Here is a 23384-nt window from a genome sequence, read left to right as displayed (position 1 = left end):
ATGGAGCATAACCTAACAGAAAAATTATTTGGTGTAGTTTACTGTTTACCTGCAGCAACAGCTGGGTTTATATGATACAAAGGGAAACACACAGGTGAGAATAGCCTGTTAGGGGTGAGACTATTTATGAACCACCCCAGAAATGCACAGGATCTTGGACTGCACATGTCTCAGAATAAATGCGGGTGGAATAGCACACAAGGGAGTAGTGGTTTCATCGCTTTTGTCTGCCACCTTTCTACGTATTTATGAGTTTTATGGTTTAAGAGTGCCACGTATTATTAAGCTTTTAAGTTCTTATAGGTAAAACTTTCTAAAAATTGAGTTTATTTTAAAAGAAGTGGGTGTCCGAAGTGAGTATAGTGCTTAGCTTAAAAATAGAGTAAAAATTATGTATTGTTCGGGTAATTAATATTTTCTATTTAAAACAATATTATAGCAACTTTAGAAAAAGGTATGGCTAGTTTCAAGAACACTCAGTAATATGTTCTTATTTTATTAGGCAGCTGTTTAAGAAAATAAACATTTTCATCCAGATTGCCAGAAAAGATGTCTTTAAAATTGTGTAGATATTTTTTTAATTGACTTTTAGTTTAAGTCAGTACTACAAGACAATCTGTTACCTGAAAATAATTACAAAGGTCTACTTTCAAAAATACCCACTGAATCTGTTCTATCCTCTTTCACAGTGACAATGAAGAAGGTAAATTTGGAGTGCTTCTGTTAACATTTTTAATATTTTCCCTGCCTGACTCCACAAAAATATTTTCACAGTCTTTTTCCAGTATTTCCCAATGCAGGCTACTGTGTTAGTGTATGCAATAGACATTGCCAGAGGCTTTTCAGATTTATTTCATTTGAAGAACTTAATGCTTTTGCAACAGGAAAAGTACCAAACAGCTTTTAAATCGTTACTTGCAATTGTCTTTTGTAAGTAAGTGCTGTATTTTCAGATCTTATGGTCACGAAGCTGGACACATCCGTTCCATGGATTAAAACTATTTTCAGGATTTTTATGACAGGCTTCCAGGACTTAATGCTCAAAAGATATACTGTCCAAAACATTCAGCCATTACAGAAATATTTTTTTCAAATGTTGAAGATGTTTATGTGATGATACATCCTGCATTTTCTTACTGTTATAATAAGACATTATTTTCCATTTGCAAAGCTGAGATATGACCTGGAATTTTTCGGATTTCAGAATTTGCATAGATTTGACGTGTTTCAGCTTTAAATGTTATAAGCAACGGGTTATGTCTTTCTGTATTGAATATTCGAATCTGGAATTAGTTAACTGAAGGGGGTTTTTTGTTGTTTTGGGGTTTGTATTTTCTGAGTCTTGAAGCTGTCATTCACAGAATTTCCTACCAACTAGTACTTATGGTTAGTCAAGTCTTTTGTGCTAGGTTTCCATAAAGCAGTGCTAGGCAATTTAATTCCCTGCTCTTTTAATTCTCTTACCACGTATGAAACCACCTTGGTAAGTGGAGTGAGAAGTTTGGGGTTTGGGGCTTTTGTTATGGTGGGGAGGGCCATACACTGAAACAGGTTGCTCAGAAAGGCTGTAGAGTCTCTGTCCTTGGAAATATTCAAAACCAAACTGGACAGTGTCCTGAGCTACCTGTAGTAGTTGACGATGCTCAAAGCAGGGGGGTTGAATTAGGTGGTCTCCAGAGCTCTTTTCCAACTGCAACCATTCTGTAATTGTGTAAAATTCAGTATCAGTTAGGTAGGTGCCTACCTGCGTGCATAAGTAGGCCAAGACAGGAAAACACTTCTTTTCCTACTATTAACATGCTTATTTGCTTGGAGGACCGGGAGATAGGACCTTCTATGAGCTGGAATTTGATGTTTAGCATTTCCAGTGATAAAGACATCTACCTGAGTTATTCTAAGTGTAAAGAATAGGAAAGTTAGAAGCATCAAAGGATAAATGCACTTTAAGAACTAATTATTTTTGTAAGATGAAGAATCCCTTTTCCCCCTCACTCCCAATGTTAAAACCTAGTCTACAATGATCCCTTGGTTGTATAGTTGTTTAGAATTTTTACTTCTTTAGGATTATATGATTGGGAAAAATTATCAGTATTTAGTTCAGAAATTCAATATTTTGGGGTTTTTAAAGTATTGCCCATTTCTAAAATGATCCGAAAATCTGCATAACTACTTTTTGTTATTTCTTAGGAAGTAGGTTTATATGCCAGTGGATTAATAAAATTACTTGCATGTTCAGAGCTTGTATTTGTTCAGTTTTTAATAAATTATATTCTGGGGACGTTTTACGGTTTCAGAAGATTTATAGGGCTGCATTTAATGGCAGTTTCTTTTGCCTGCTCTGGAGCACGTGCCATGGTGGTTTTAAGTGTGCTGTGCATGTTTGACAAGTTAGAAATTTAGCAATCCCCATCAGTGCTGAACCACACTGTCTCAGGCTTTGTTTTTGTTGGCTGATGTCCAGTACCATGCTATAAAATACATTTACTTGACAGTAGAAAGTGGAGAACCACATTAACTACAAAGTTTAAAAAGGCTGGCTAAACACATGCAATAAATATTAATAAAAGAAAAGGCCACCCACCTTTGACCTTCAATACTTGTTATTAGCTTTTTGTATTTTAGAGTTACCGTAGCATTTTGAGCATTACGTAACAGTAAGTGAGAATCTCTTATTTAAATCAAACAACTTATTAGCAACCCTGTATTGGTTATTTTGGTCGCTTGTGGCAGGGATCATGGACATAATGCGTTATCAGAATTCTACTTTGTACTTCAGAGTCACCTGTAAAAAGGTTGTTGTCCTTTAGTTGTCTCATGATAAGCAAGCCAGATTTATTTGTACCTGTAAGTAAATGGGAAGGTATAATCTTGTATGTATATCTATAGAGAAGGAGGATGCTTTACAGAGGAACCTTGTAAAGAAAGGTCATCTCAATTTTTCTTCCTAAACAAGAACACAAAGCAGAAAAACAGCTCAGAAGAGAGTCATCCATCATCTTGTAGCAGAATGAAGTTCTGATTCATGATGGCTGAATGGGCTTCATAATTTTTTCAATATTTTTCAACATTCTGAATGACATTCAGAAAAATGGCATCTGAACCAAACCAGAAATGGTATGCAATATGAAATGGGAAGTGATTCAGGAGTCACTAACATAACCATTCTCTTCAAGATGAGATGGTTCTCACCTCCCAAGTTATAGGGCTATATTGCACCCCTAATTTTAGCTTTGCTGCATTCCTCTTGTTAAGATGTTAGTGGTTCCCATTTTGTGAATTTCATGTGCTGTATTATGTAAAAAATTGTTTATATATGTATACTTCAATGATAGAAGGATGACAGTGGTTGAATATTGAATTATTAATTAATTTTGGGAAGAGTCTGTTCCTGGTTTTTGAGAGAGGAGTAGCAGTAAGCTTAAGGGGGAAAAAGGGCTAGAAAAATGAGCATTTTTCAGTGAAATATTAATAGGATGATGTGTCATGCTAGCTGTGGATATATTTATTACGTAGGTAACACAAACACTGATAAAAACCTGTCTTCAGTCTTGGACAGTATCCCTTTAAAGAGTTACTGTCTCTCAGATACTATTTTCCCTTCAGTTAGTGAGACGCAAATACAGGTTTTGTGTTTGTGTTGAGATGTGTTGTCCTCTGTGGGAGGTTGTGCCAACTTCTTCAGCTCGCTCGAGTCAGAAGCTCGAGTACAGAGTTTCTGAGCTGGTCCGCTGAATCAGATTGAGTGCAGTAATCACACGGAGGTTCAAAGTCACATGGACAACCACGCTGTCTGTATAAAAGAACAATACTCTTAATGTCTGAAAATGAGTTTCTCTGCTGACCAGAGGGGTGACAGAGCTGTGAGACATGGGCTTCAAATACCAAGTCGTTCTGGGTGTTGTGAGGAAGAAAGAACCAAGAGTGAAAATCAGCTACTCCTGCATTTCTGCAGTCAGCAAGTAAAAGGTCAGCACTGTGTGAGAAGAAGGGAAAAACAGATAAAGAAGAGGGTGGAAGAATCTGGAATTAAAAATAAAAATGCAAAAGTCATGAAGATCTGCATTGCTATGTCTGAAGCACTTCATTGTTCTCATTCAAACCCCCCTTTAACTTCCCATTTCCATTATAGCCATGAAGACCCTGGAGTAATTAGCCAGTGGAAACCACTGGTTATCACACTGCCACCAATTTGTATTTCTTTCTCTGCCTACTTCCATGTGTTGTCAGTCCTTTTACAATGTTTTCTGCTCTGGAGAGGAACTTTTATTCATTCACATATTCATTCACGTGCTTAAGCATGTTCCTGCTACAGTGTGACTTTGACCTACTTTTTGACAATAAGAATATTAATTCTAAGATCTGGATGAATGACCAACTAACTGTCAATATGTTGCTTTATTTCAGAGCGTTGTGCGTTGCCTTTGGCATCCCAAGCTGAACCAGATCATGGTTGGTACAGGAAATGGTTTGGCCAAAGTGTACTATGATCCTGTCAAAAGCCAGAGGTGCGTAATGATTAAGGATTAAGAACGTTATTTTTTTCTCAAATATAGCCTTATTCAGTGGTTCTATTCGAAGAAAGGTGAAAAATTGGTTTAGTAAAATTTGTTTTGCAGAGTTTAACTCATTTAGTAACAGTAGAAAGGAAGAAAGAAAAAAAACCCAAAGCAGTTTGTCTCTGGAAAGCCATGCGTTTTCCTCGGGGCTTTGCATGGTGCAAAATGCTGGCTGTTCTACCTGAATTTACAAACACTTTCATTTTTTAGTTGCATGAGATCTGCAGTAAGAATAACCAACCTTTCATCTGATCTCTTGGAGGTTACTGATGTGGTGTTATTGAAAGCATATTTATTGGATGTAGTCATTTGGGTTTTTTTCCTGAAGTAAAAATCTGGTTTAGAAGCATTAGCTTAAACTTCAGTGTCTGTGAGGTAATAGTGGAAGACCGAATTTGAGAGGGGGCAAACAAAGGAAGCACTTCTGCGTCTTTCTGCTAGTCTTCTCCTCCACACCTATCTATCACGTGTGGATTTTGCCTGTACATCTAACAGAAAGGTGGTAGTGATTCATCAGAAGGTGACTTGTCAGCCTGGAATGAAAAGAGGAGGACTTAACTAATCTATAAATACTCCTTTTGCAATTAATTTGCTTTTACCATCTGGATTGGCTGGAGAACTGGGGCATGCTTCCTTCCTGTCAGCGGGGGGAAATGTACAATTCATCTATATTGAGTGGTATGATTAAGATATTATTCCCCTATACCTGCTCATCTTTGTTTCACTGGCATCCAAAAACATACTGTGTTACAGTTAACAGTTTCTGTATACTTACTGTGACCTCGATGCTTGGAGGTGAAGAAAAATTCTAGTTGACAAGTTTATCAGAAATTAGGGTTTTTTTTTCTGGTCTGTGTCAATTTAGAGAACAAGAGAGCTGGTCATCATTGCTTGGGCCCCTCTCCAGAGGACAGCCTGAGTCTCCGAGGCACAGACCACAAGAGCCCTAGCTCAGTTTTGTGCCCAGTTTGTTTTTGGGTACTTACCACGAATAGGAAAATACCACCAGTTTAAATCAGTCTTGCTGCGGTCAGGCCTACGCAGCCTTTCCTGATGCGGTGTTACAGGCACCTCTGGTTAGAGAACTGCTACCTCTGCGGATTAGGAAGAGTACTAGGAGCAAATCTCTGCCCGGGTTGGAGAAGAGCACTTCCAATGTGCACGCTGCAAGTACTGCGGACAAATGAAGTGTGAAATGAATCTTCCACCCTTATTTCCGCATGTCATATAAACTGCTCTCTAACAGAAATACTAATCTCTCTACCCTTCTTCACATGTGCATGGACAGGCCAAGATACACACATTCATGAATATTTAAAGTGCTATATAATTTTGTTGAGACTATGTCTTGAATAGAAAATAGTTTCTGTTTGATATAAACAGACCAACTGAACTGCTGTATGTTTCTTCCTAGGGGAGCAAAATTATGTGTGGTCAAAACAAAACGAAAAGAAAGACAAGCGGAAACTCTTACACAGGATTACATTATAACACGTAAGGACTTTAAACGTATCTTTATAGCAGCATCCTTAGCTCTTTCTCAGGTCTGAAATTATTTGCAGATCATTTAGCTTTATATTTTCCCCTCCAAAATGTTGCAGTCTTTCACTGAGTATTGATGATTGGTGGGAGATGTTAGTGCTTTATACAATTTTTTTTGTAGCCTTGCACAACCAGAAAGTCATATTCCATATGCTCTGTAAAGTTGTTAATAATGGTTGGTTTCTAGATTCTGGTGAGCCTGAAAGCATAACGGCCTTAAAAAAAAAAAAAACGAACCCAAAACAACAAAAACAAAAAAACACCCTTCCAAAATTTTTGAGCTTTCTTAAATCTTCAGTTTTGCAACTGAATTGGCGCATGTAGATGGATTTAGGAAATGTTTTGCCACTTGGGAATATTAACAGTACCAGTGGCAAAATCAGAGACATTAGGGATGGGTCTTGAACAAATTTCAAAATCTAGAACTTGCCCAGAGGTACGTGGGGTTTAAACAGCTTAAATATCTCTCTAGCCTCAGGGTTATACTTGTGTAAGATCTTATGTTCATGTTAAGGCTCACCGATGCATAAGAAATAGTTATCATTGCTACTATAAGATGTATAGTGATTTGCCTTTTCCCAGGAGCAAATTTTACAAGGGAATGAGGGCATCGACCGAGAGATTTTGGCCCTCCCCATTAGCATTGCCCGAAGTAGTGTCTCCTCCTGTGAAATGAGAACAGTGACACAGTTGTGCTGTCCTGCTGCTTTCTCTTCATCCTCTTCCAGTTCCACAGTGTTTGGACTCAGCTCTGTTTTCCACTAGTCTTGGTCTTAGAAGTAGCTAAAGCCACTTCTATAGAACAAAGTAGTTGTTCAGCAGCATAATAAACAAAAAGAAAGTTTAGAATGAGCAAGTCTGGTCAGTCTTGGTAACCACGCTGGTAACCATGTCAAAGCACTTTGGTTCTGGGTTCCCATCTCAGGTACTTTCCAGCCACAGCTGTCTCCTACTTACCTCACTGCTGCAGATGTCCAGCTCCAGTTTTTGGGTAGCAGTGGGTAAAGTAGCAGCGGGCAAAGATCAGGAATATTTATCTCCTTTGGGTGTTTTTCCAAATCCATCCTTACTACAGCCTTGGCTATATCAGTACATGGTCTATTATCTAAATACTTTGTGTGCACTGTTGTTAGTGTTTATACTATAAAGAACTTCTGTGATTTTTAAAAAACTTCCTGCTTAAAATCCAGTTGAACTTGTGTATTCAATGGCATTTATAAATGCCATTCAAAGATTTAGGTCACAATTATGCAAAGTTTCAAATTTTGACACTGAATTTTAGCTGTTTAACTGTTTCTTCCACATCATTTTCAAACTAAAAAAGGATATTTCCGTATAAAGCAATGCAAAAAATTTTGTAATGATTTGCTTTGCAAATTTTTAAGTTTGTTACATAGTTTGGAAACTCTTCAGAGGTTAGATGTCTGTCTTTTAAGGTTACAGGTAGAACTGGAAAGAACTGAAGATTTTGGAAGTCCTTTTGCAAAGGACTTCTCTTTTTTTTTTTTTCCTCCTTTTTTTTCTCCTTTTTTTTTTTTCCTTTCGACTTCTAGCAGCTCTTTAATCTCAGGATTGCCTCTAATGGCTATTTGAAAATGCAGGAATATTGTTTTGAGGGATTAGGTGTTACTTTTAAAACATGGGAATATGCAGTTTGGGTTTCCCTTAGGCAACCTTGACTGCACAAATGGCAAAAGCTTGGATCTGTGCATTTGCCACCTCAGATGCTTTATGCAAACCCATCAATCTGAGTGCTTGCCAGCAAATTGTCCCAGGCATTTCATACTTCATGCAATCTGCAAAAACAAAACCTAAACATTTATCTCCAAAGATCTACTGCTGTGTCACCTGGCTATGACTTCACTCAGTTTAATAAATTGGGCAGTCTTCCAGAAATAAGTTGAAAAATCAAACTGGTAGGTCCCTGGATGTTCTCTTCCATTTTTTATTCAATATAGAGCCGGTGCCCCTAAATTTAAGATTTGCTTTGTTCGTTTTTTGTTTTTCTTGGGTCTTTTGACCCCAACACAGTTTCCCGCATTTTTGGAAACAGCAGCAATCAGCAACAGCGGAATGTGAGAGCTAAACCTCACCACAAGAAAACTGCGTCCCTTAACATGGTGTTTCTCTGTTGCTGACAAATGCGTCTCTTGTCTGAGCAGACCAAAACCATTACTGTGACTGAAGACACTGTAACAGGTTTATGAAGAAATAGAAGTTTGAAATCTTGATAATTTAGCTAGATAGTCATATGCAGAAACATTATATTTGGGATCATCGAGGGGATTCTGCCCCTCTCTGTTTCAGATCAAAGAATGCATTTAGGGTTTTGTCATGCTCTTAGAGTATTAGAAGCTGTGGAAACATGTAAAGTTCAGAAAAGAGCAACCAGTTGGTCACAATGCTACTGTTGAGAACTGAATGACAGGGGAATAAATTAAATATGCATAAACTGTGAAAACAGTGTTTCAGATGAAAGGCTTCTGCCTGAAGGAACGCTAAAAATCTGTCTCCTTTCATCTTTGAAAAATTCAACAGAAAGAAGCCCTCTAAAATAAACCTCAGTAAACCACTGCTTGGATACGGAAGAACTGGGAGGCAGCTTCTGCTACCTTTGCCATAGCAAGGAAGAATCACAGTCTTTGTAATTAAAACCTTATAAAGAAAATCAGTTTCTAACATTTCTTTTTCTCCAAACTGTGACCCTTTAGCCCATGCACTTCCAATGTTCCGTGAACCACGACAGCGAAGCACCAGGAAACAGCTGGAGAAGGATAGGCTGGACCCCATGAAGTCTCACAAACCTGAACCTCCAGTAGCAGGACCAGGTAATCTACGCATAACCATTTCAGACTGTTGTATGCCAAAGGGACTGTCATGCTTGGCTTCTACACTCGTTTGGACTTGCATTCAAACTTTTTTGGGAAGTAACTCTACTATATAGGTATAGCGTCCAGTGTCCAGCGCTGTGTCCAGCACTGTAAGATGTTGGTTTTTGATTGAAGTGCTTTCTTGGAATAAATCAATAATCACAGTGATTTACTTTAAGTTATATTTACTTTAAGTTATATAATCAGTAAATTATGTGAATGCAACTCTGAATTAGACTCTTCCTATAGTATTAAATAACTTCGTTGTATTAAGTCACTGTTACAGACACAGCACAACATTGCTCTGTTTATTTCTTAAGTATTTTTCTCTGCAATACTTTTTCTTTTTCTTTTTTCTTTTTTCTTTTTTTTTTGCTACAGGTCGTGGTGGGCGTGTTGGAACTCACGGAGGTACCTTGTCATCATATATAGTCAAGAATATTGCACTGGATAAGACAGATGATAGCAACCCTCGAGAGGCTATTTTACGTCACGCAAAGGAAGCGGAGGAGAATCCATACTGGGTTGCTCCGGCATATGCTAAGTAAGGAAACAATTAAAAATACAAGTAATATTTCTGGAGGCCAGTGGGAGTTTGGTAAAAATAGAAGACACATTTTTAATGGTATACTTTGCCTTTTCTAGATTGCTGCCACAAATACGTAAACCAAGAATATCCCATACTCTTTTATGAAGATAAGATTGTTGAAATTTGACATTTCCATTTTTAAAATGTACCTATCAGTGCTAGAAAATGATTTTAAAGCTTTCTAATGTCAGAAGGATGGGGCCAGGCTCTTTTCAGTGGTGCCCAGTGACAGGACAAGAGGTAACAGGCACAAACTTGAACATAGGAAGTTCCATCTCAACATGAGGAGGCACATCTTTACTCTGAGGGTGGCAGAGCCCTGGCACAGGCTGCCCAGAGAGGTGGTGGAGTCTCCGTCTCTGGAGACATTCAAAACCCGCCTGGACGCGTTCCTGTGCAGCCTGCTCTGGGTGACCCTGCTCTGGCAGGGGGTTGGACTAGGTGATCTCCAGAGGTCCCTTCCAACCCCTGCCATTCTGTGTGATTCTGTGTGATTCTAAGTAGATTAGAATTTAGAATCTTCTACAGATCAATGTCGTCTGAAATTGCAATATAACTTTTAATAAGGTACCATCCCATTGACGGGTTGGCATGATAAGTTTTCCAGTATACCCTCTAGTTCTGACTGATTCTTAAGTTAAACCTTCAAAACATTTACTTGGTGTTATGAAAGCATATTTTAGATGATTTCTTGAATGTCATAAGTTTTTATTTGATATTTTCTTACATAAGGACCTGAGTACCTGCTGGAATTAACTTGGTGTTAAAGGTATAGCAATATTTAAAATTGCAATGATAAAATCTCCTGCCAAAAATTCAGCAGAAATAAACAAGTGTTCAGTTGTTTTTACATAAATTTAAGAGTCTCATCAAGATTATGGTAGTAAAATCTCGGTAATCCCACAGATGGTAGTTCACTCAGTTTCAATTGTGTGTGAGCGTGGTATTTGTGTGTATGTGCTACAATGAAAATAGTGCAATATGCTTCTAGAATACTTTCTGCTGAAGATTTTTTTTTCTAAAAATAAATACAATGCAGACCATTAAATAAAGACATTCGCAATAGTACTAAAATAAATACTAAATAAATACATTTCGTACTAATGAACAGAAACTACCACTTTCAAAATTACTAAAATATTCACATTTTGTTATTATCATTGATGTTTTTGTTACTCAAAATAATTAATATAAGTAGTATTTTCAAAATGCATAAGGAAAAGGTTTTGAAGAGGTGAAATAGTCTCCACAGAACAGTCTGCCAATAACAAACTATTTTTTTCTTGTTTCCAGCCCAGTATTTTGTCTCCTAGGCTATACATTCATTAGTCCTTTACTGACTGCACTTTATTAGTGTTTAGCTCTTGAGACAATCACCACCTCTTTCCAGAAACTCAAAATACATTAAGAATCATAGCTGTTTCTCGTGGTGACACTTGTTATCTGACTTGACGCACATGTTCACAAAGATAGCTGAATAGCTGTTCCAAAGCAGCTTGAGAACGTCAGTGACCCAGCCTGGCTTTGATTTGGCAATTAATAAGTATGTCATACTGGTAGTTAATAAGTGTAGCATTTGATGTCGTACATCAAATTAATGCATTATAGAATCATCCTTGTATCACCCTTGGTACCAAAGAAGGTTTTATTTGAGATATGCAACTATCCGTTCTCAAAAGTAAATACAATCACACATTCGATCAGGTGGATTGATACCTCAGTATATTTTTGGCGCAGTAACTTCATTGATTGTATATTTAGTTTCATCCCTGACACTTGCAATGTAGTAGACATGAAAGTTTTAAGCCATAGCTGTATTACAGAAGACGTACTGTGTCAGGTGGGCAGATCTCATTACAGTTTCTTGTTAAAGATGTAGCTGCAGGATAAGAAGAGAGCTGGCTGAGAAGTGGGGAGGATGGAAGTCCAGACTGCTATTAACTTACACACCAGACGGTGATATGTATGTGGAGAAACTGGACTGCAGCCAACAGTGGGCTGCCTTGATGGTTTTGTCAGCTGATAAATCTCATGTCAGTGAAACTGCCATTATCCTTGCCTTAGAAGCTTGACATTAAGATGTACTCTATGCAAAGAGCGTTTATAAATTATTATTATTACTGCTACTACTATTGTTATTGGATAAGATGCCGAAATGCAAAAACTTTCTTTATAATTGAGTTATGTTCTTAATTTTCGGAAATGGACATCTATATTAACCACTGCAGACCAATGACAGTCATAGGTTTCGTTAGCTGCTTGCCTGCACATGCAGATAATATAGAAAGCTGTTTTAATTATATCCTATATCTGACTTTACAGGGCATGTATGTTTACCCTGTACATAATGGATCTTACAGATGCATATTTAATAAAATGTGCAAATTACAAGTAATTGATATAAATTATCATGTAGTACTGGATCGTAAGAGTGTCCCGGTGGCCCTGTTAAAAATCAGACAACGAATATACAAACCTAGGGAAAATGGCTGCTGTAGCTATAGCATAAGTATACTATGGAGTTAGGAAAGGTGATATTCTGATACATAATTAAAATTACATTCTGTCTTGAGACCAAAAAAGTATATCCAATACATTTCATTTTTTAAAATAGTATTTATTCTTTTTACTAATTCCGGTCAGTTTTTCCACATTTCTTTTAGTAAATTTTCACTTAAATATGATATAAAACTATCCACTTGATACAGCTCATGTTTCACAAGGCTTTTGTTCTTCTGTTTTCTAACAGATGGTTGTTCACTTATAGTTCTTCATTCTGCTTCTTAAGAAAATATCTAAGGAAACTATGTTACTTAACTTTCCTCAGTGATGGCTATTAAATAATTTTAGACTGAGAAGACTAAGAAACACTCTTTTTCTGGTTGATCAGAGTTTTCATAACTCTGATTGTGGTGACTGGTTTAGAGTTCATCTGGTCCTGATTCATACCAATTAGGTCATCTCTAAATCAGATAACTGATTTCATGCTTTTTTAAATTTTATTTTCACTTCAATAATTCTCATAAGAAATACCTGCAACATGACTTTTGCTGTTAGTTTATACCTTGTCTTGAAGAATATTTCCTTTTTATTGAAGGTGCCTAATTTATTCTTGAAGCCAAATACTCATTTGCATTATTTATCACTTGAAAATTTTTTCAAGCTTGTTATCATTAGCCTGACCTTTCTGTTTCTCCTAAAATTTGAGCCAGAAAAGGAGGGGGAAGTATGTAAGAGGCAAAAGGATGGGTGAAAAAACAGACGCTGCTGAAAAGGGTACTGGGTATGATAAGAAGTATGTGCTGAATTAAGAGATGAGATTTCATAGAAGCCTAATGTGAATAAAGTGTCAAAAAAGATGTGATCAACACAGCAGAAAAGTCATAATGGATGAGGATAAAGACAAGATCTTGATTTTTTTTTTCAGGAAAAAGTTTGTTAGAGACCTTGGCAAGAGCCATTCTAGTGGAGTGAAAGGAAAGGAAGGACAGATTGAAGATTTCAAGTAAAGAACTACAGGAAAGGAACTTGAGGCATCAGTTGTAAATGTTTGAAAATTACATTCTTTGTAAGCTGTTTGTTTTAACACAGCTGTACAGAGATACTATAATGACTTCAGATGTCCCTCTGAAGGATCAGCAGGAATTACTAAGCATTGTAGCTGAGGGCTTAATCAGGGCCAGATGTAGCTCTCTTCTGTACCATAGGGAAGGTGAGGGTGAGATTCCCTTCCCCACCAAGGTAGACCAGAGTTCTCAGAAAATACCTTCCAGTTCAGTGATGTTGCCCCTATTTTGCTGTCTTTGTCATTGCTGCTTGTCACAGGCAAAAGGGAATGACTTGAAGCAACTGCCTGTAGCTGTGCTGTGTTCACTGAACTTTTTCCTCAATGGCAGTACCAGTGTGGGAAGTGTTAGCCATGTAGTCACCCAAGTATCTTCAACTGAGGAAGCAGGACTGAACAGAACGTTTTGTAGCAGTGATTTTGTTGGTACATGTCGGTATAGTTAATCTAAATCTTTTTTGGAAATTGGTAATTTTGAGACAGAAGACCCTGAGATCCAGCAAAGAGTTAGGCTGGTGGGTGGGGTAAGGAGTACAAAGGGGCCTGATGCTGAAAACCTTCACTTTTCAGTCGCTAGCCTTTATGTTATTCTGATTTGCAAGCATGCTTGAAAGTCTTCATTTGTCTTTGTTTCAGTGCAATATAAACACAAATTTCAAAAGTTACTGTGACATGAGTCACATGCTGTGATATGCAGTTGTCATCTCCAGCTGGTTTAGCTGTAGCAGTATTTTTTTTAGCTGCTAGTCTATTAACTTCAGATGTCAATGAGCTACTTTTATTGTATTCCTGAAAGGTAACTAAGAAAAACAACCCATAACCAGAGGGGATTATGGTGACTCTAAAGCAGTCTGGAAATTTTTTAGGGGTCTGCATATCTTAATATGTTGAAAACCACTGAAACAGAGAAGCATGGAGTATAAATAAATCATGTTAGTTTGTTTTCCCATTTTTCTTTGCCACCTGTTAGTGTAACCCACTAGGAATGCATAAGATGCTGGTTTCAGCTGACAGTTATGTGACTATGATCCATGACAGTCAGGATCATAGAATAATTTAGGTAGGAAGAGACCTCTGGAGGTCATCTAGTCCAATCTCCTGCATAAAGTGTGTTCACTTAGATCAGGTTGCTCAGGTCCAATTAGATTCAGGTTGTTCAGGGAGTTGCCCAGCCAAGTTTGAATATCCTCAAGGATGGAGATTCCAAAACACCCCTCTGGGCAGCCTGCTCCAGCAGTCTGGTTGGCAGGCATAGTATGCCCTTCATAAATCCATGCTGGCTGTTCCCTCTCACCTTCTTGTCCTTCATGTGCCTGGAAATGCCTTCCATGGGGATGGCATTTGTTCCATAGCCTTCCCAGGGACTGAGGTTCCCCAAATCCTCTTTTTTTTATCCCCTGTAGTTCCCCAAATCCTCCTTTGCTCTTCATAAAGATGAGGCTGGTTTCCTCTCCTAGTCATTGAGAACCTCCCCCAGTCGCCATGACCTTTCAAAGATGATAGACTGTCCTTGCAATGACATTGGGCAGCTCTCTTGGTACCTTTGGATGCAGCCCTCTGACCTCAGGGATTTGTGTATGTCCAATGAGCTACGTACTCCTTGTCTCTGTCTTCCTCATCTGTTGGTAATGTCTCACTCCCTCCCAAAGACCCTGCTGGTAGTGCAGCAGTCCTCAGAGACCTGCGGACAGACCTTCTCAGGGAAAAAGGAGCCAAAAAAAGCACTGAGTATCTTGATGTTTTCTGTATCCTACGTTAGTAGTTTACCTGCCCCATTGAGCACATCTTCCTTATCATTCCTTTGCCTGTCAGTGTAGCTGTAGAAGCCCTTAGTGTTGCCTTTCACATTTCTTTCCAGTTTCACCTCCAGCTGAACTGTGGCTTTCCTAACTCCGTTCCTACATGTTCACGTAATGCCTTTGTTCCTCTTGGCTAGGGCTGTCCCTGCTTCCTCTGTCTGTGTTCTTCCTTTTCGGGGTTAGGGGTTTATCTCAGGAGATCCCTGCGCATCCATACTAGGCTTCTGCCAGACTTCACTTTCTGCACACAGGATGGAATGTGTTTTGAGGATGTTGTTGTCTGAGATCAACCAGCTCTCCTGGGCTCCTTTGCCCTCCACGGCAGTCTCCCATGGGGTCTGCCAAACAGATGCCTAACAATCTGAAATCAACGCCCAAAGTCAAGGATAAATAAAATTGAGAAAGTTGGTGGTGAAAAAGAACACAGATTTCCACATGTATTATTTAGCCCTCAGAAATAAAAATATTTTGAAGTAGTAAACCTGTTTTGGTAATTTTTGTATAAATATTAATCATGCAGCAAGCTCCTACTACGCTAGCAATCTGTAGTCCAGTTACTAAGCAGAACAATTTGTGTTTAAATTAAACGATCACTGCTGATAACGCTATGACAAAACCAGTGTTTTCTATGCTTATGTCTTTAAAATGGCCAGGGATATGAATCACCCCAGGTGCCCCAGTTACCGCTGTGTAGCTTGTGGAGGTGGAACAGTTTACATTTCAGCTAAGCTGAGGCTACAGCCATTTCATGCTAATTTTAAAAAACGAGATAGCAAGCAGACTTGATTTCCTCGGCATGTTTTTGCTTTAGCTGGTTACTGCTAGATTATGCTACAGTTTCTTCCCTCCACGCCTAGCTTTACTGGACTCAGTAGTGTACTTACATTAGTCTATTACTTTTCTCTGTGCAACTCCTATCCTGGGAGTTGCATAGGTTCTGCTGCTTGTTTCACAAATTAAGACGTTCTTCTTGGTTGGAAGTTTCTAACCAAAATTATGACAGGTGCAGATTTTGCAGTCAGAAACTGTAAGTTTACACTTGATTAGTTGCGCTTTACTAAGAAGCATCTCAGTTCTGACCTGATGTGATCCTATATGATGTTTAGATACCTTTCATGTATTGTGATAAAAGGAAGGTACAGTGTTAAAGTGGATTAAATAAACTTCCAGCAATATGTTTTGAAAAAAGAGAAAATTCCACACATTCCACCTCTTGAGCAGCTAACAAAATCTAGTATTTTGGCCAAGAAAGCCTTCATTCCTGGTGTCTGTTTTGGATTGAATGTTGATTTTCTTTCTTTTTTTTTTTTTTTTTTTAAATCCTCCTTCAGTGGTTAGTTAAGTAGAGTTTATGTAACCATTTTCTAATGAAATTTTTTAATCTGATTTTTTTTAAAAAAATCTTAGTTCTGCATTCCATGGAGAGCAGAACAACTCGTCTAAATTCCAGTAGTGTAGGTTTTCATGTGGGTACACAGTCTGCTTCGGTGTAATGAGACACACAGTCTGCACACAAGGACCATGTGCCAACAGAGTCCTGCAGTGGGACCATCTCTGGAACATCTTAGTATGCTCCTTACCTCCATGGCAAGTTTGGAGGATAGAGGAGAAGGCAGGACGATAGAAAGATCCTGTATATAAGGGAAGTTGTCTTTGACTAGTAAATCTATTCTGTGCCACGTATTTAACAAGTGGAGAATCCTGCCCTTTAATAGCTGGTGGCTTGCTGTCACCCTTCAAACTCAGCGGCCACATGGAATTATGCCCATTGTGTTAAGTACAGATGCAATTTTGTTAAGGTTTGTGCGTTTGGTAGAGTCTGACAAATAACAGTTGTTATAATAATACTGCTTCACAACCTTAGACTGCTGTAAAAACATTAGTTAATACATTAATGAGATGATGACTGCCTTGGCTGCGTTTTGTACTTTGTCGTATGTGTCGTAATGAGAAGTCGAGCACAGCCAGCATCAGAAATCTAGTCACTTCAGCTCTACAGTGGTTGTACTGAGAATTAGGTTGGAAAAGGGGACTGTGCAGTGATTAAAGTGTAAAACAGGGGAACTGAATGTCCAAACAGTTTATTGAAATGCTACTTGATACTGTGTTCGTTTAAAAAGTAATCAATAATTATTTTTATAAAGTTTAAGTGTTATTTAAAATAGAAGTAAACAGTGGAGGAATAGATACGATCAAGCTTGACTGCAGGATACACTGCGTTCTCATATGAAGATCATTAGTTTTTTTATGTTACGGTAGTGCTGGATAGAGTCTCTGGAGGAGAAGCTGTTTTTTTCATGCATAGGCTAAGCCAGAAACCTGGCTTAGCGGTTCTGTTTTCACTTACTGGCTGCTGTCATACTACAGTGCACCAAAATGGAGGTTTCATTTTTTAAAATCGTGGCGTGAGAAGACCCGCGGCTCCATTTTTCTAGCTTGTATTGAATTGATTTGTTCCTCTCTTCTATCTTAATTTTATTCATGGAATACACAGATAATGATTGTGGGCTGATGGGGAAATAATACTTGCAAAAGATGTCTGTTTGTTCTTTGCCTGAGAGCCACAAGTTTCTTCCGTTCTTAGAAGGTTATTTGATAGGTTTATGTTGAAAATGAAAAATGGACAAGTCTAGGATGCTCTTTTTCTAAGTACAGAAAGGATATCATTTGTGTCTAGTGCATGTCTAATACAGTTTCTGATAAAGAATTGTAGCCTGACCATTATTTTAATCTTTTAATGTTTTCTAGAACGCAGCCAAAAACAGTTTTTGCAGAAGTGGAACCAGAAGATGATGAAACAGACAAGCCAGAGTGGAAAAAACGTAAAATTTGAAAAAATTTGCTTTAAAGAATAATTTCAGAGCATTTGAAACAAGGTGCAGCATTTATTTCTTTATTTTGGATAGTGCGTCAAAATTTGAAAGCAAAAATTACTTCATTTCATAAACTTGCTGCAGTCTAAAAAGGGGATTGTTGTATTACACTGGATTGTAATCCCACATCTGAATCTTGTAATAAGGAATGAATTATATTGTGCTAAGAACTGCTCTCTAGGTCAGTTATTTAGCTTTGTGATTTGAATGAAAAATACTTCTTTATAAATAGAACTCTAGTGAATTCATTATATTGCCAAATGTTTTTTTAATTACTGCCAACTTTACAAATGCTGTGTCGTGACAGTGTTCAGTGATTTGAAGTATATAAATAAAAAAATAGTTTCTCAGACTCTTTTTATTTTTTTTCTAGTTAGGATTTAACAAATTACCCCCTTTGCTACAAGTGTAACAAAGCTCACACTTTAATTAATGTGGTATAATACAGTTGAGTTCATTTGTGTGTTCACACAAGTTCCAATTTAGTTCATACTTTTGTGTGAATTGTAGAAAACATTGTCTAGTGAGTATCCTTACTTGAATGTTGTTCCTTTTAAATATGTGTAGTACCTCACAGTAGTATTTTATACAGCTTTTATTTTTCAACTATGTGAAATTGGAACAGGCAATTATATATTCTGGTCTAATAAAAATAACATGCTTACTGCCTAGTTGATGTGTAATTTTGTTGTATTGATAAGTGTTAGGATAGAGCAGAGCTGTGTATTTATTACCAGGTCTTTTTATCTATTGACTTTGCTGTATGCCTGAATTATGTATATCCTGCCTCACACTGTCTGAAGACTGATACTAGTTTTAGGCATTTATATTGTGATTATAATAGTACACAATATGCTAAGTATTGTGATTATATTAATATACAATATAACAAGCACTCTGCATTTCCACTAAGACTAGAAATTAATACACATCATACCCAATCAAGCTTGCTTAATTATTAATAAATTCTGAAGGCATATTTTAAGGCTATATTTAGCAAAGCACTTAATCACCTTCCTAACCTCAAGCGCGTGCTCCTCATAGTCAGCAGAGCTTAGATTTTTTTTTTTTTTCAAGCATTGTTCTGCATCATTATTTCATCACATGATTTTCTTTTCCAAGCTTATCTTTCTTTTTCAATTATCATTTTCATACTTTATGGAAAAGTAAGCCTGACTTTAAAAGGTGTAATGAGCATTGGGAAAACATTCCCACAACAAAATATTTCCACTGCTTTCACTCAGTGTAGTCTTTTGATAAGAGTGGAACCTCACTAAATAATCCACAATTTGTCTTTGTCCTTTGTAAAAATATTTTAGTACCTGCTTATGTAGAATAGCAATTCAATGCTTAATTTACAATTGCAGCTGTAATACATAGAATGAAGGACTTAATACCTACGTGGACAGTAAATGGAGGTGAAAAAGAAGTACCAGATGAAGAGCAGCAGTTGTTAACAAGACCTGCTAAAGACCTCCCTATGCAATGTCCCCCTCGGTAAATAAACATTAAATGGCGTTGTTTCATTTAAGACTAATTTTTGTCTTTATTTCATCCAAATAATGCACTACAAAATAAAGTATTTTCAAATACATTTCTATAAAATCTTGAATAAGATTTTAAAAGGATTAACATGTCTTTCGTTTTAGGCTGAATATTAACAGCTTATCATTTCTGTTGTTAGTTGTTCGCTAAGGCTGTGTGGCTTACGAGCAGAGCTGCCGGGAAAGGCAAATGAGGAAAAATGCTGCAGCTGTTCTCTGAGCTTGAAGAGATGTTTTATGCTCCTTTTATGTTACTTATTCATATCAGCTAGATCTTGTTTCCTAATTCTTAGGAGAATGAGTTCTGTAAGTGAACCCTGCAAAAGTTCTGTTAGAATTTCTCTAAGAGTTCGTCATTGTTACTTACAGTGATTATCTTGAATGACTGTTTTAGCAGTCTAGAATTTAAAACAGTGCCTGTGCAGATACGTATTTAAAAGATTTAAAACTAACTTAAATGGTACTTATACTTTAACTCTTGGCTTGGTTTGTTTGCCATACTCCTTACACGGGATTTTCAGGCATGTTCACCAACAAGGCAAATCTTAATGCATTTTTTTTAAATAGATTTTAATCTTGAAGAGGTAAGAGTTAATCCAGTTCAGGAAGGAGATGTAAACAGTCTGCTTGACCATACTTGGGACAGCAAACTCTGACTCAACACATTGAATTGTCCGGGGAAAAATCTTAACATTAAAAATACTAACATGATTAAATATTTGGTATGAAAGGTAGAACTCCGCATGCAAACTGGAATATACTTGTATTAATTTTTTACGAACCTAATTTTCTTTTAAACTTCACAAAGGACCTAGGTTTTAGTGATTGCCAAGTTGTAGTCTTGGTCCTCCATGTGTCCCTACTTAGTGTTAATGCAGCCAGAGTCCACGTGGGCTTTTGTTTCCATATTTCTGAAACAAGGTGGGCTTTTCTTGTTTGCTTCCTTAGAAGACTTGCTTACAGAGGTGCCACAATCATCACTAGCATTTTGGCATGCAGAATGGCTTCCATGGTGCTTTCTCCATGTTCTGTGCAGCTTCTAGATGTTTCTTTATAGCAGTTTATGGTCTTTTGTCCTTTGTGCTAATGACTAGTTAAGACCAGCTGTTAAGTACTATATAGGACCAAGGCTTTACCTGCCAGATCATTGCAGCCCACCAGCTAGTGGCCAGCCTGGTTTCCTATTCCTTGTTTGCGTTGCAGCTATTGCTACAGAGGTCTTAATTTGACTCTGTAATCCTTTGTCTCGTCCTGTCCTCCTATTCCTTTGTGCTATCTTAAATTTTAAGTCTTCGGCAACAGGTGAGAAGATTGCTAAGGCTGTCCTTAAGTCCTAGGACTTTTACAGTGGCTGTTTGCAACGACTTTATTATTGTGTAAGTTCCTTTCTGTTCTACTTCCTATGAACTATAATTTAATGAAGGTGATACTTTTGCCTCTGTTTTTTGTGATCAGTACCAAGAACTGTGAATTTGTGCCCAGAGGCCTCCAGTAGTTGGCTCCTTGCTTATAATTACATGCCTAGCTTGCTGTTCTTTTTCCTGCCTGCCTTTTCTCTGTTGGGCTATAGAAAAATATGTATTATGGGAAGAGAAACCACGAATCTTTATCCTATTAGTACAATCTCTGCTGGACCCTGAGGAGCGTTTTGCAATGAGTGGCATTGCTGAGCCAAAGTGCCATCCTCTTGGTTAGATATTTTTCCATTAGTTTCTTTGACCTCTGATGCCTTTGGGGTGTCCAGCTTGAGACATTTGTAGCTCACATTCTCCTTTAATACTGAATCATTTAAATTTTGATGTGGCCTCTTAGTCACAACAGTATTGCAAAATCCCTCTTCTCTTTCCTCGTCATGTTAAATGCCTGTATGTCCTCCTAGCCTGCCTCTCAGCAACGGGAACTTACTGAAAGACCTACAGTTGCCCTCATTAAAAATCAGCAGGCTCGTTCTGACTTTTTACCATGGGTAGGCTAGGGTTTCATGAGGTTTTGTCCCCTGTTATTGATCCCTGAGCTCTTCTCGTCTTTTGAACTGTTTCATGCATACATGTAAATGAAGAGTTGGATAGTTGGCTAGCACAGATGACCTTATGCTTGCCTGGCATTGAAGCATAGATGCATCTTATTACATCAGTTTTTAAATCTGCTAGGACTTTTTGCTAATCCCATTTAAACACAATTTTGTATACAATATGCACTTCATCCATCCTCTGGGACTCCAGTATCTAATTGTTTCATGCAGTCTGGATAGCTCTGAAACACAAGGTATTTCTCTCTGTGTAGCATATCATCCTGGTTGAAATTTGCTTTGGTTGTCAAAGCTTCCCATCCTACGTGCAAAAGTATTGGAGCATGCTGACAGTCTCCCACTTTGGCAGCAGTGTCTTAGATCAGCTTGTTGGAATCTCCATAACCTATGTGTTGCTTGAGTGCCTTGGCAATAGTTAATGATTTTTTTAATGGCTGATGATCAGACAGTATGTTCGTCTTGTACTCTGAGAGATGACTCAAAAGAAGGCTGATGCAGAAAGCATAGCCAATAAGCCTCTTTTTAATTTATTTTTTTTTACCTTGGCTATCATGCAGAGCTGTTATATGTCAGGTCTAGTACTTACAATTTTTCTTACTCTTTCAAAGAAGTATTCCTGCGGGCTCTGGCCTTTTTCCTTGTTATGTCATGAAATAGTAGATGCAACAGATGAATGCCTGCAGTTGATAAAATGGACTAGATGGGTCCATGAGAAGTTATGTAGTCCATCCTTGACTCAAGTTACAGCTATGCCTGAGCCAGTTCTGGCATGTTCATTGGATCAGCACTTTAAATGCTCCCGTGGTAGACACAGCACAATCTCCCTAAACAATCTGTTCCAATGCTTCATTCTTCTTAGCAGTAGAAAATTTTTAATAATCTCTAAGAAAAACAGTCTTGCAACAATTTAAGCCTACTATTTCCTATCTGTTCGCAGCAGACGTGGAAGTCAGTTTATGACGTTCGCCTTTGCAGCACCTTTTTATTGTGTTTGAATTTTATTATCATCTTCTGTCTCCTCTAGTTCTTTCAGCTTTTCTTTATGGTTTATGTTTTCTGGCATTTGCTTTTCTCTGCCTTGTTCTGATTGTCCATATTTCTTGAAGCGTATTCCTGCAATGTGTTCAGTGTTTCAGATGAAGCTACTTTTTTAGCACTACTGAGTAAGTAGGAAAAATGTTTGCATGTCTCATTACAGTCACTTTTTTTGGCATTAAAGATTTGTCTTCAGGTCCTAATCCCCCTCAAGCTCCAGAGCCTCCACTGCAAAGGTGCTGCCCAGACAATTTACTGTCTAGTAGTTATGTATTATTCTTACTTACTGGATTTTGTCCTCTGTACTGAATTTCATTGCATTTTCTCAAAATGCATCACCATTTCGTTCAGATTATTTTGAGTTTTCTCTTGGCTCCAAGTGCCTGCAACTTTTTACAGCTCCTAGTTGTCAGCAGATGTAATGAATGTATTCTTTGTTCCTTCAGCTAAGCTGCTATTGAAGTTGGTGTTTAGTGGCAAATCCATAAGGTTTCCCATATGTACGGGAGGGAAATGTTGCATACAGTGTTAATTTTCTTAAGAGTTCATAAGCTTTTAGTTAATGCACTCAGAAATTTTTGTAAACAGTCGGCTTTCCTAGAAATGGCTGGAGTCCCTTTATGTCCTTTGGTTTCAGGATTATTTTTTTTTAATGGCTCTGTCCCTTTGTGTCCAGCAGGAATCCTTCTGACATTAACAGTGTTAGATGTGGGAGACCTCAAGACCTCCTTGTGTTCGGCATTTCAATACTCCACATTCTGAACATATTTCCAGCCTGTCACGGTTAGGTGATTTGATCCTGAATTCTCACTGATTTAAATTCTCCCTCTGTAATAAAACATGCCATCCACTGTAATCTTGTATAATCCGTGAATTGGCAGTAGGGCTAGCTGCACACCTGTAGGTGCACATCTGGTCTGATCTGCACGAGGGTTGCATTGCTGCATTCCCACCTGCCAAGCGCTGTGATACTGCAATGAGA

At 37.8% G+C, this 23384-nt stretch overlaps 1 protein-coding gene across 2 annotated transcripts in view; it reads left to right on the top strand.

The window, feature by feature from the left end:
• WDR70 (WD repeat domain 70) overlaps window positions 1–19320 on the top strand; it is a 138554-nt gene extending 119234 nt beyond the window's left edge. The window contains exons 14-19 of one of the 2 annotated variants that reach the window (XM_063320967.1): window positions 4405–4505; window positions 5971–6050; window positions 8810–8926; window positions 9350–9512; window positions 17670–17797; window positions 19162–19320. In XM_063320967.1, coding sequence (XP_063177037.1) covers window positions 4405–4505; window positions 5971–6050; window positions 8810–8926; window positions 9350–9512; window positions 17670–17754 — 546 coding nt within the window. In that variant the 3' untranslated portion in view covers window positions 17755–17797; window positions 19162–19320. Of the gene's footprint in view, window positions 1–4404; window positions 4506–5970; window positions 6051–8809; window positions 8927–9349; window positions 9513–17669; window positions 18466–19161 lie in introns of those variants that run through there. The other variant, XM_063320966.1, reaches the window with a different exon arrangement.
• Window positions 19321–23384: the final 4064 nt, after the last annotated feature.

Source organism: Chroicocephalus ridibundus, chromosome Z, assembly GCF_963924245.1.
Source record: "Chroicocephalus ridibundus chromosome Z, bChrRid1.1, whole genome shotgun sequence".
Lineage (NCBI taxonomy): Eukaryota > Metazoa > Chordata > Aves > Charadriiformes > Laridae > Chroicocephalus > Chroicocephalus ridibundus.
The sequence above is the reverse complement of the archived record's forward strand: the minus strand, read 5'-3'. Positions and strand labels throughout refer to the sequence as shown.